General features: G+C 35.5%; 1 protein-coding gene across 1 annotated transcript; it reads right to left on the bottom strand.

Annotated features, from left to right (window-relative positions):
- Positions 1-3,896: 3,896 nt before the first annotated feature.
- Positions 3,897-7,848, bottom strand: LOC130831041 (pancreatic alpha-amylase-like). Its single transcript, XM_057698541.1, has 5 exons — positions 7,609-7,848; positions 7,416-7,515; positions 5,613-5,731; positions 5,383-5,508; positions 3,897-4,086 (listed from the first exon to the last, which is right to left on the bottom strand). The coding sequence occupies exons 1-5, from the start codon at positions 7,704-7,706 to the stop codon at positions 3,897-3,899; spliced, it is 633 nt and encodes a 210-aa protein (XP_057554524.1). The 5' UTR covers positions 7,707-7,848.
- Between the last annotated feature and the right edge of the window lie 3,267 nt (positions 7,849-11,115).

Below are 11,115 nucleotides of genomic sequence, written 5' to 3'. Positions count from 1 at the left end.
GTCAATGATGGATGATGACTTAGAGGGCCAGGATAGAAAGGGTGGGAGGGAGTTGCAGGAGGGAGGGGACATGGGGATATATGTATAAATACAGCTGATTCACTTTGGTGTACCTCAAAAACTGGCACAACGATGTAAAGCAATTATATTCCAATAAAGAGCTTTAAAATAAATAAACAAATAAAATAAGAAATTTCCATTTAAAAAAAAAAAAGAAAGGAGGTTGAATGATAAGTTTGAGTGTAGATAGATTCGTGCATGAAAATAAAAGAGAGCTTCCAAGTTACGGCTTCTATTTTTTTATTCAACCATTAAAATAAAACAACTGAGAGTTATAAGAAGACCTAGATGAGAGTGTTAATAAATTCTACATTTACAATCAAGGTGAAAGAGAATAAATAGCTAGAGGATCAGGAAGAAAAATGGTGTCAGGAGAGCCACACAGAAATATCCATTCACATTAGGGGTTAAGAAATGGAACAAAAGCCATACAACATCATCACTTGAGAGCCATTGGAAAGAGAAAGGAAAAGAGAAAAGAAACTAGAGAAAGTAGGAGAAGATTGTGGTAAGTTCCAGATAATTAAGAATTATAGACTGCATAATTTGTTTCCTTTAGTTTTTTTTTTTTAACTTTATATTTTTTTATTTTTTACAATAAACTGCATATATTTAGAGTGTGCAATTTGGTATCCCAGTCTCCCAATTCATTCCCCCCACAACCCTCCCTACTTTCCCCACTTGGTGTCCATATGTTTGTTCTCTACATCTGTGTCTCTATTACTGCCTTGCAAACCAGTTGATTTGTACCATTTTTCTATGGTCCATATATATGTGTTAATATACAATATTTGTTTTTCTCTTTCTGACTCACTTCACTCTGTATGACCATCTCTAGGTCCATCCATGTCTCTAAAAATGTCCCAGTTTCATTGCTTTTTACAGCTGAGTAATATTCCATTGTATGTATGTACCACATGTTCTTTTTTTATTTTTTTAAGAACTTTTATTGAGATACAGTTAACAGACAATAAACAGTATATATTTAGAGTGTACAATTTGGTATCCCAATCTCCCAATTCACTCTCCCCCAACCCTCCCTGCTTTCCCCACTTGGTGTCCATGTGTTTGTTCTCTACACCTGTGTCTCTATTTCTGCCTTGCATTTCCTCTTTCATAGTTGTTAGCATTTGCCTTAGGTATTGAGGTGCTCCTATATTGGGTGCATATATATATTTATAATTGTTATCTCCTCTTCTTGGATGGATCCCTTGATCTTTATGTAATGTCCTTTCTTGTCTCTTGTAACATTTTTTATTTTAAAGTCTATTTTATCTGATTTGAGTATCGCTAATCCAGCTTTCTTTTGATTTTCATTTGCATGGAATATCTTTTTCCATCCCCTCACTTTCAGTCTGTATGTGTCCCTAGGTCTGAAGTGGGTCTCTCGTAGACAGCATATATATGGGTCTTGTTTTTGTATCCATTCAGCCAGTCTGTGTCTTCTGGTTGGTGCATTTAGTCCATTTACATTCAAGGTAATTGTTGATATGTATGTTCCTATTTCCATTTTCTTAATTGTTTTGTTGTTGTTGTTTTAGGTCCTTTTCTTCTCTTATGTTTCCTGCTTAGAGAAGTTCCTTTAGCATTTGTTGTAGGGCTGGTTTGGTAGTGCTGAATTCTCTTAGCAGTTGCTTGTCTGTAAAGGTTTTGATTTCTCCATTGAATCTGAATGAGATCCTTGCTGGGTAGAGTATTCTTGGTTGTAGGTTCTTCCCTTTCATCACTTGAAATATATCATGCCACTCCCTTCTGGCTTGCAGAGTTTCTGCTGAGAAAATAGCTGTTAACCTGATGGGAGTTCCCTTGTATGTTATTTGTTGTTTTTCCCTTGTTGCTTTTAATAACTTTTCTCTGTCTTTGATTTTTGTCAGTTTGACTGCTCTATGTCTTGGTGTGTTTCTCCTTGGGTTTATCCTGCTTGGGACTCTCTGCACTTCCTGGACTTGGATAGCTATTTCCTTTCCCATGTTAGGGAAGTTTTCAACTATAATCTCTTCCAATATTTTCTTGGGTCCTTTCTCTCTCTCTTCTCCTTCTGGGACCCCTATAGTGTGAATGTTGGTGCGTTTAACATTGTCCCAGAGGTCTCATAGGCTGTCTTCAGTTCTTTTCATTCTTTTTTTTTATTCTTTTCTGCATCAGTGATTATCACCATTCTGTCTTCCAGGTCACTTATTCACCCTTCTGCCTCAGTTAATCTGCTATTCATTCCTTCTAGTGTATTTTTCATTTCCGTTATTGTGTTGCATATCTCTGTTTGTTGCTCTTTAATTCTTCTAGGTCTTTGGGAAACTTTTCTTGCAAATTTTCGATCTTTGCATGCAATCTTTTTTCAAAGTCCTGGATCATCTTCACCATCATTATTCTGAATTCTTTTTTTGTAAGGGTGCCTATCTCCTCTTCATTTAGCTGTTTTTCTAGGGTTTTATCTTGTTCCTTCATCTGGTACAAAGTCTTTTGCCCTTTCATTTTCTCTGTCTTCCTGTGGCTGTGATTTTCAGTTCCATAAGATGAAATACTGCTGATACTGCTTGATTCTGCTGTCTGCCCTCTTATGGAGGAAGCTGTCTAGGAGGCTGGTGGGTGCTTCCTGATGGGAGGGACTGATGGTGGGTTGGGCTGGGTGGGTGGAGCTCAGTAAAACTTTAATCCAATTTGGTGGGTGGAGCTCAGTGACACTTTAATCTGCTTCTCTGCCAATGGGTGGGGCTGTGTTCCCACCCTGGTGGTCGTTTGGCCTGAGGCGACCGAGCACTGGAGCTTACAGGCTCTTTGGTGGAGCTAATGGTGGACTCTGGAAGGGCTCACGCTAATGACCACTTCTCAGAACCCCTGCTGCCAGTGCCCCTGTCTCCTCGGTGAGCCACAGCTGCCCCCCACCTCTGCAGGCAACCCTCCAACACCAGCAGGTAGGTCTGGTTCAGTCTCCTATGGGGTCACTGCTCCTTCCCCCTGGGTCCTGGTGAGCACACTTTTTTATGTGCCCTCCAAGAGTGGAGTCTCCATTTCCCCCAGTCCTGTGGAGGTCCTGCAATCAAATCCCGCTGGCTTTCAAAGTCTGATTCTCTGGGGATTCCTCCTCCTGTTGCTGGACCCCCAAGTTAGGAAGCCTGACATGGGACTCAGAACCCTCAGGACTTCTGTGGATAACTGTTCTCCAGCTTGCGAGTCACCCACCCAGCATTTATGGGATTTGATTTTAATGCGATTGCACCCCTCCTATCATCTCATTGTGGTTTCTCCTTTGTCTATGGATGTGGGGTCATTTTTTTTGGTGAGTTTCAGTGTCTCTCTATCAATGGTTGTTCAGCAGTTAGTTGTAATTCTGGTGCTCTTGTAAGAGGGAGTGAGTGCACATCATCCTACTCTGCCATCTTGATTCTTCTACTGTTTCCTTTAGTTTTTAACTTTTTAACCATGAAAGGGCCTTTATATTATGAAAAGCACCCAAATCTTATGACTTCATCAGCTACCCCTAACTGATTTTTAGAAACACCCTATGTAAGAAATACAGACATACATTAGAGATACATAGCTGGGCATATGGTGCTAATGGCAACAAACATGTTTTTCCACAGGATTCTCTGAGTTCTTAGAAATGCCTTTCACAAATAAGTTAATGAGAATCTTCTAAAATATAACTAAATGTTGACTGTAATTATATTATACCACTAGGATTATATGTGTTTTTTCATGCCTTTCTGAGTTTTTCCTGTTGATTACTTATTACAGCTTTTAGCAAAAATTAATGTTATGCGAAGTTATATAAATTACATATATGTAAGAACAGAAACACATTGTATTTCTCTGAGTGTAAGTATTTAATTCAAATTTTATAATTTAGATTCAGCATGAATTGCAATAAATGGATCTTCAGCAGAGTTACTAATAGAAAAACTAGCATTGCCATCACCAGAAACATAGACTTTAATTCCTGTACAATCACCACCAACTTTATCTCCAGAAATAACATCACAATATGTACCAGCAGGAAGACCAGTCTGCAAAGTTGAAGATAATGTCCTGTAAAAATAAAATTTAAGATTTAACTTGAATTCAACACAACGAAAAGCAAGAATACAGACTATGTCTAAAACAAACAGCCTAACTTTGTGCTGTAGAACTCTAAGCAGTCAAGGTCTCAACGAAAATAAAATACAAACACAAAGACCTCTCCAGTGGATGTAACTAGTTTTCTCAGGGTCAACAGTATTCTTATAGAAGACTTAGGAGTTTCCTAGGCAATAGTAAATTCATAAAACTATAATAATAATAAGGTTGAAGAGTACCAGTGAAGATTTCAGTGAATTGGCTCCCTGAGAGAAAATTAATTCCTGTGTTAAACATGAATATTTAAATTTTGCTCTCTTCTGAACTTAAGAAAATACTAATTACTCTTAATTTAAATTTGATTCTTTCATCACTAATCTCTTTTTTTTTTTGCAAGAGGTTAAAATAAATTTAGGGAGGAGATGAAAATACTCTCATTTCTATGAACAAGTATATGGTTTTAAAATATAAAGCTGTCTCATAAATTTATTTTCTTTCTCACATCTACAAAGAACAGAAATTGAAGGACCAGCAATGGACCCTTGGACAAGAACAAGATACACTTGATTGACTTTTGTCAGTAAAATATAATTTGGGCTAGAGTGAGCTAAGCATGAGTGGCAGTTGGCCTTGGACTAAGACATTTCAGCTGCTTGCAAAGAGGGCTTCTGAGCTATAGTTCTATATGTGAGGGAATCAGTATACTTGTGAGGCAGAGACTATAGTATCACCAATGAAAAGCCAGTAATGAGATGGCTCAAAACTAAAACTAAAGAATATCCTGAGGTGACTCAATGACCATAACATACATATTCCTTATACATATGCTTTAAAAAGTGTTATTTGTAAGAGAGAGACAGGGAAGCTACAAAAGTACTCTGAAGAAATAGATACCAGAGTAGGTGAAAAAATGATATGTCAGCCCTGAGGCTGTACTTTTCCATTATTGATTGTAAAAGACCTAGAAGACATTCTTCAATATTAACCACTCTGCATATTTTATGTGAGGTGTAGATGGAAGCATATACATGTGCCTCATGTCTGCCCATGATATGTACGAGTGCAGAAAAAATAACGACTTAGAGCAGAAAGACCTTATAAAGAGAGGAGATCAGAAGAATAAGAGTTATCATTGTTTTTCTCCTGATCACTAGGTTTTCTTAATCTGCTGACTAAAGGATTTTTCAGATATGAAAAAAGTAAGTGAGCAGGAAAAGAATAAACAAAAACATATTAGAGTAATATTATTTCTAATTCATATCGACTTACCAGTCATCATTGTTAAAGACAATGAATCCTCTGCTTCCTCTTCCAAAAGCTACTTGGTTGCTACCATTATCCCACCAGTTTGTAAAAGGTTGGCCATCAACTACATTACGGAACATAACCATGTTCCTAAGAAAAAAATGCATACAAATGCTGATGAGTACTTCAACAGTTGAAAACAAAGTGTGAAGAAAGAGTATTATGAGAGGATATCTCCTAATAAGTATTCCTACCTTATTTGACGCCATCGATGTTCACAGACCCAGTCATTGCCACAAGTAGTATCTGGATTAATAGTAACTTCTTTAATGACTCCATTATTATTTGGTGGCCCAATCCAATCATTAACATCCTCAATTAGCAAAAGAATAATTAATCAATTTTAAAAGCTCACATTTGTAACATTACATGCATCCTTATTTACTTCATCAAACCCAGTCTGTCCTATTTGTGTCCTTGTAGTGTCTTCATTTAGAATCCACCTAATTCAGTATTTTTATTGAATTTATCTCCTCCCTAACTTCAGATTCTCTAGTGCCATACTTCAAACAAGGGTATGGTTCTTTTACCCTCTCATTTTCTTTCCAAGGAATTGCAATGACTTCTTAATATCACTATAGGTAGTGCACCGATGTCATTGAAATGGCAAGAACATTAGTGTTAGAAACAGCAGGACTAAAAGATAAGTTCTGTTACTGCTAGCTACAAAAACAGTTAATATACATAACTTCTGTGCCTCACTTTCCTTTTCTGTAAAGTGAAGATAAGACCTAGTTGTTGTAAAAATTAAATAAGATATGTAAAAATGCTTTCCACATGATAATTGTTAAACAAATACTAGTTTCTTTCATTTTTCTTTGTTGAATAAATGTACTAATCAAAGTATCATGAAATCCCATAGTATATTGACCAAACGTTTAATATTGTGTTTTTCTGATTGGTACTTTCAAAGATAATCATAGAAAAAACAGATTATGTGTAGGATGATTACCAATGTCTGTCTTAAATCATGTTGTATGATGAACACTGGACAAGACTAAGAGGTGCTAACAGGCAGAAGACCTGGAGAAGTCTTGGAAATGTTTTGGGAAAAGGGGAAACGGACATATGCCATGGCTCCTTCCAACAGAAATAAGACCAATTAGTGAAAATTAAAAGAAGCTGGCTCAACATAAAGGGCCATCTTCTAAATATTAAAGCTATGCAAGTATAGAATGAGTTGCTATACAAAGTAGTGGACTTCTCAGTTTGAAAAGAATCTACTAGAAACTAAATAAATACCTATCTGGTTTGCAGTGAAGAGAATTTTCTACCTCAGGTATGAAGTTGCTGTATGAGGCTACACTTGAAATATTCAGTTTGAAAACAAAACTTTCCACTAACTTTACAAATACCTTAATAATCTTATTTCTAAGTTTCTTTTTAAAATTTTTACTCAGATTATTGTCTTAATTTTTACTTATTGTCTTTACTATATACCCAAATTTTTCTCGTCTTTAATGTTTCAAGGAGATTCAGCTAATGTCTCTTCTCTAATACATATACTTTCCTTCTTGTTATAAGATACATTCCATATTGAACCTCGGATCAACTGGATAATTTCCTTGCATTTCAGAAAACTTTTTTTTAAAAGTTTTTAACAAATATTTCTATTGCTCATACTGCAGTAGAGGTCTTAATTTTTTTGAAGTGTTAATTTGTAATCATCATATCAACTCTATGAAGTAGGTATTTGTGAGAAGCACATATTTTACTCACTGTATCCTTATTTTTAAGTGGTTTTGTTTTGTTTTGTTTTGTTTTCGGTGAGGGGTTATGATTGTCATCCTTTGAAGTGGTTTACATATTTTTTCAATAGAGCTCATTCATTTTTATTTTGTAACATGCACTGCATTGTTAAAGCGTCCTGCACCAGGTTTACACTTAATAAATATATGAGGCAACAAAGAGTGAATGTAATAGCATCATGTGAAATTAAAACAAAATTAACTTCTTTCTCTTGAGAAAAAGATCTCTTGGGCAACACCAAAACTTACTTGTCCATTCACAAAATGTCTTGCCCAACGGTAGCTTGACATGACTCGTGTAAATCCATAGGGATGAGCAAGCATAAATCCAACTGCCATTTTGTATAGTCTAAACGGCACAAAATTACATCATTGTACAAACAAATAATACTCTTAATATCATTAAAAGGTAGGTTTAAACCTGGGGAAGCCTGTACCTTACCTGGGGTCCCAGAATGTAAGAATAGATGCCCCCCCAGCTCCGTGCCCTCGCTGGTTGTCATGGTTATCCACAAAGACAAGTGCTCGGTCAGAAGGCATGAAACCCCAGCCTTCTCCCCAGTTCCTATTAAAAAAAAAAAAAAACTTAAAAACATATATATGTATTGTTTTACAAGAGCTTTAGAGTAACCTAAATGTGTATTTCTTTTATCATATCACCCTCTAATGAAATTCTCTCCCTAATTAAATGCTTATCCAGGGGGACTTTTTAAGTATAAAAGATACAGATATACTATCTACAAACACATTCCATGCATGTATGTATGTAGGGGTTACTTGAATTCCATTCATGTTACAGGTATAAGATTTTTGTTACAAAAGTTATTTTAGAACTTTCACTATGTTATACTTTAGATGGACTTCAGAAGGGTCAACATCCATATCATATTAGTAGATTGGCAAACTGGGTTTAAATAAGATTTCAATATTATATTCTTATAATGTAAACATTTTAATATTTGAAATTAATTGATTAATATATGTAAATTCTACAGGATGGCCACCTTGTAGGGACTTCATAAATTATAGAATCATTTTAACAATAGCCTGGCCTTCACAAATTATGTGCAACATTAGTCATATCTAGTAGAGTCATGTGATACACAGATTAAAATTTTCAGGTTAACTTTTGGGTCTCAAAATATTTGCTGTGATTGATGTTCTAGGTGATAATGAAGGTCAGTCGGCGCCTGGGGAACTATAACACTTGTTATTAGTAAACGATTCCTTGAAAATTGTCTAAATAGGAAGGCTTTAAGAAGGAAACATGTTGGGGGAATATCAAAAATAGATCTGTGAAATAATTCAAAGGATAAGTCATATTTCATTTACGTTAAGTAAGCCATCTTCTCTCCATTCCACTTGCGCAGAACTGTGCCTAGTTTTGCACCATACTTAAATTCTGTCACACGGCCATTTCCAAAGTACTCACTGCTTTGAATTGGCTCACTACCCACAAAAACTACCTAGTAGAAATCAGGAAGAAAATATCATTTTAAACAAGAACTCTAAAGAATTGCAACTAAGAAGTTAATATTATATAGAAAATAGCTTTATACACTTAATGTTATATGAAATGCCCAAAGTGGTTTTCTTTTGATCCAGATTCTTATTTTTCTTTGTTAAAATATACACTACAGTATTAAAGTAATGTGACAAAGTTACCTGTGGACTTGTGAGAATGCTGACCTAATTTAGTCTTGTACGTAAATGATAAGAATAGGACACATGTAGCACTGAATATCTGGGTGACACTATTTCTAAGTGCTTGATAAATATTACCTCTTTAATTCCCCAAAGAAGACAAAGACATAGCCATTATCACTATTCCTTTCAGGCTGTTGAGTGTAAATGTCTGTCCAATTCTCAGGTTCACCATTAAGAATGCCACTTGCCCCCTGATAAAAACTATTCTCTCATTTTATTAGCTTTTAAATAAAGGTAATGTTTTGATTTCTATCTTCCTTACACTTTTGTTTCCTTCTCAATAAGTTTTGCCCCAGGACCTGGGAACATGTGCTTTATATAGGGACACCTCTAAGCCTGCACACTAAAAATGTTTCTATATATTAACTCTAAAATTTAACCTCTATCAAATGAAACTGCATTTTAGAGAAAATATTCTCTATCTCAAAAAAATGTCTAGTTAGGTATTAGTCCTTTTTATTTTTCTTTCCTTTGTTGGCTACTTTTTAACAAAAAAATGAATACAAATTTCCTCATTGATTTGGTAACTACAGAATATAAGGCAGAAAATACTTTATGCCAAATAATGCTTTTCCTTCTTGAATGAAAAATTTTTAAGTTTATTCTCATCGGAGGAGAATTTTGCTGGATGTAAATCTCTATTTTAATTTTTTTAAATGTATTAATGCTCATTATGATACAGGAAAACAATTTATTGCTGAATTTTATTCTACAATGCCAGCAATATTACTAAAACAGTTTCTGGCAGATTGAGGGGGGGTGCTTCAAATTTTATATTATGCTTCAGGTGTCACTGGACTGAGAGTTAAAGCAAGGGATAGTTCTATTTTTTCTATCCCAAAGGATATAAAAATAGTAAGCAGGAGGTAGGCTGTCATTCAATACCAACATATGACAATAGAAGCCTGGAGTGAGGACTAACAAATACAGATTTATGCAAATCTGAAACAATTCAAAGACTGGCAGACCTATGTGCTAGTGGACTACAGGAGAATTGAGTTTCATGTAAACTACACAGCTGGGGGCAGGTGGGAGGAGGGAAGCAAACCATAAAGGTAATGTATACCAAACCTTAACAAACTAATTCTGTATTACTATGAATATAAAGAGTGATAGTTCCTAGAATTTCTCCATGGTAATATATGATTATTTTGCATAGACTGTGATATCCTATATATTCAAAAATGCCATTGCTGGTATCAATATATCAAATCTAATAGGAAAGCCTTGACAGAAAATGTATTTTTCTAACATTAGTCTCATTTTTACCTATCCAAATTTATTTCCACTTGTATCCCATAAATCCCCCCTCCAGCCTCACTAATAAACTGACCTATTTACCCCCATAATGTATCATTCATTCCTTTGTGCCTCTGTCATACCTTTTCTTCTTGGAATACTCCTCCCTCTTTTCTCTTCCTTGCTAATTCTCCTTATCTGTATCAAGAACTTCCTTTTTCACAAAGCTTTCTCAGATCATTTCAGAATATGGCTTTGAAGCCAAACAACCCCTCCTTTGAAGCTCATACTTTATTATGCATAATGTTAAGTATTTTCTTATGTTTTTAATTAATGTATCATATAGTTCTATTTTGCTCTTCCAACTGTCAACTACAAATTGCCACTTGCCATTGGCACTTGCCATCTACCTCTACAAGGATTAAATCACATGTGCTACTGCAGCTACTGACCTTCAACATCCCCTGAAGGGAATTCAGGGTGGAGGTCAGGAATGAGGTACTGTATGCTTTGGAAAAATGAGTGGAACAGGTATTCAGATAGTTAGATGTTTTCAGGAGCTGATCTTGTGAGCCAATCCTTGTATCTCCTCATATCTAGAAAAGCACTAAATCCCTTCATGGTGATGTCTGCTCCTCCCCTGACTAGTAGAAATCTTCCACAAAAATATGTGTTTGTTTGCATGCACTCCTCCTTCACCAAGATCACATATATTCTGACCTTCCCCCTACCTCTTTGGAGCAGTTTCTCAGAGATATCTGAAATGTTGTCTCCCAGGCTGCAGTCTTCACTTTGCCCCAAATAAAAATTACTTTTCAACTCTCATGTTGTGCTTTTTTTTTTTTTTAAGTCAAAACAACTACACTCATACTTAAAAATGGGTACATGTTTCAAAGTAACTGAGTCCTATGCACTTAATAAACACATGTTGAATTGAACTGATACAGAATTTCATTGTAACATACAGAATTTACTTAATCTTTACTTGCAGCCATATAGCACT

Source organism: Hippopotamus amphibius, chromosome 1 (assembly GCF_030028045.1).
Source record: "Hippopotamus amphibius kiboko isolate mHipAmp2 chromosome 1, mHipAmp2.hap2, whole genome shotgun sequence".
NCBI lineage: Eukaryota > Metazoa > Chordata > Mammalia > Artiodactyla > Hippopotamidae > Hippopotamus > Hippopotamus amphibius.
This window is presented reverse-complemented; position numbering and strand designations above follow the sequence as displayed.

Bases quoted from the DNA above. Each gene is read 5' to 3' on its own strand.
- LOC130831041 (XM_057698541.1), bottom strand. From the start codon at position 7,706: ATGCCTTCTGACCGAGCACTTGTCTTTGTGGATAACCATGACAACCAG. The intron at 5,732-7,415 runs GTAAGTTTTGGT...TTGCTAATTGAG, and splicing joins GACATTTTGTGAATGGACAA to GATGTTAATGATTGGATTGG. The intron at 4,087-5,382 runs GTAAGTCGATAT...TTATTTTTACAG, and splicing joins GTCTTTAACAATGATGACTG to GACATTATCTTCAACTTTGC.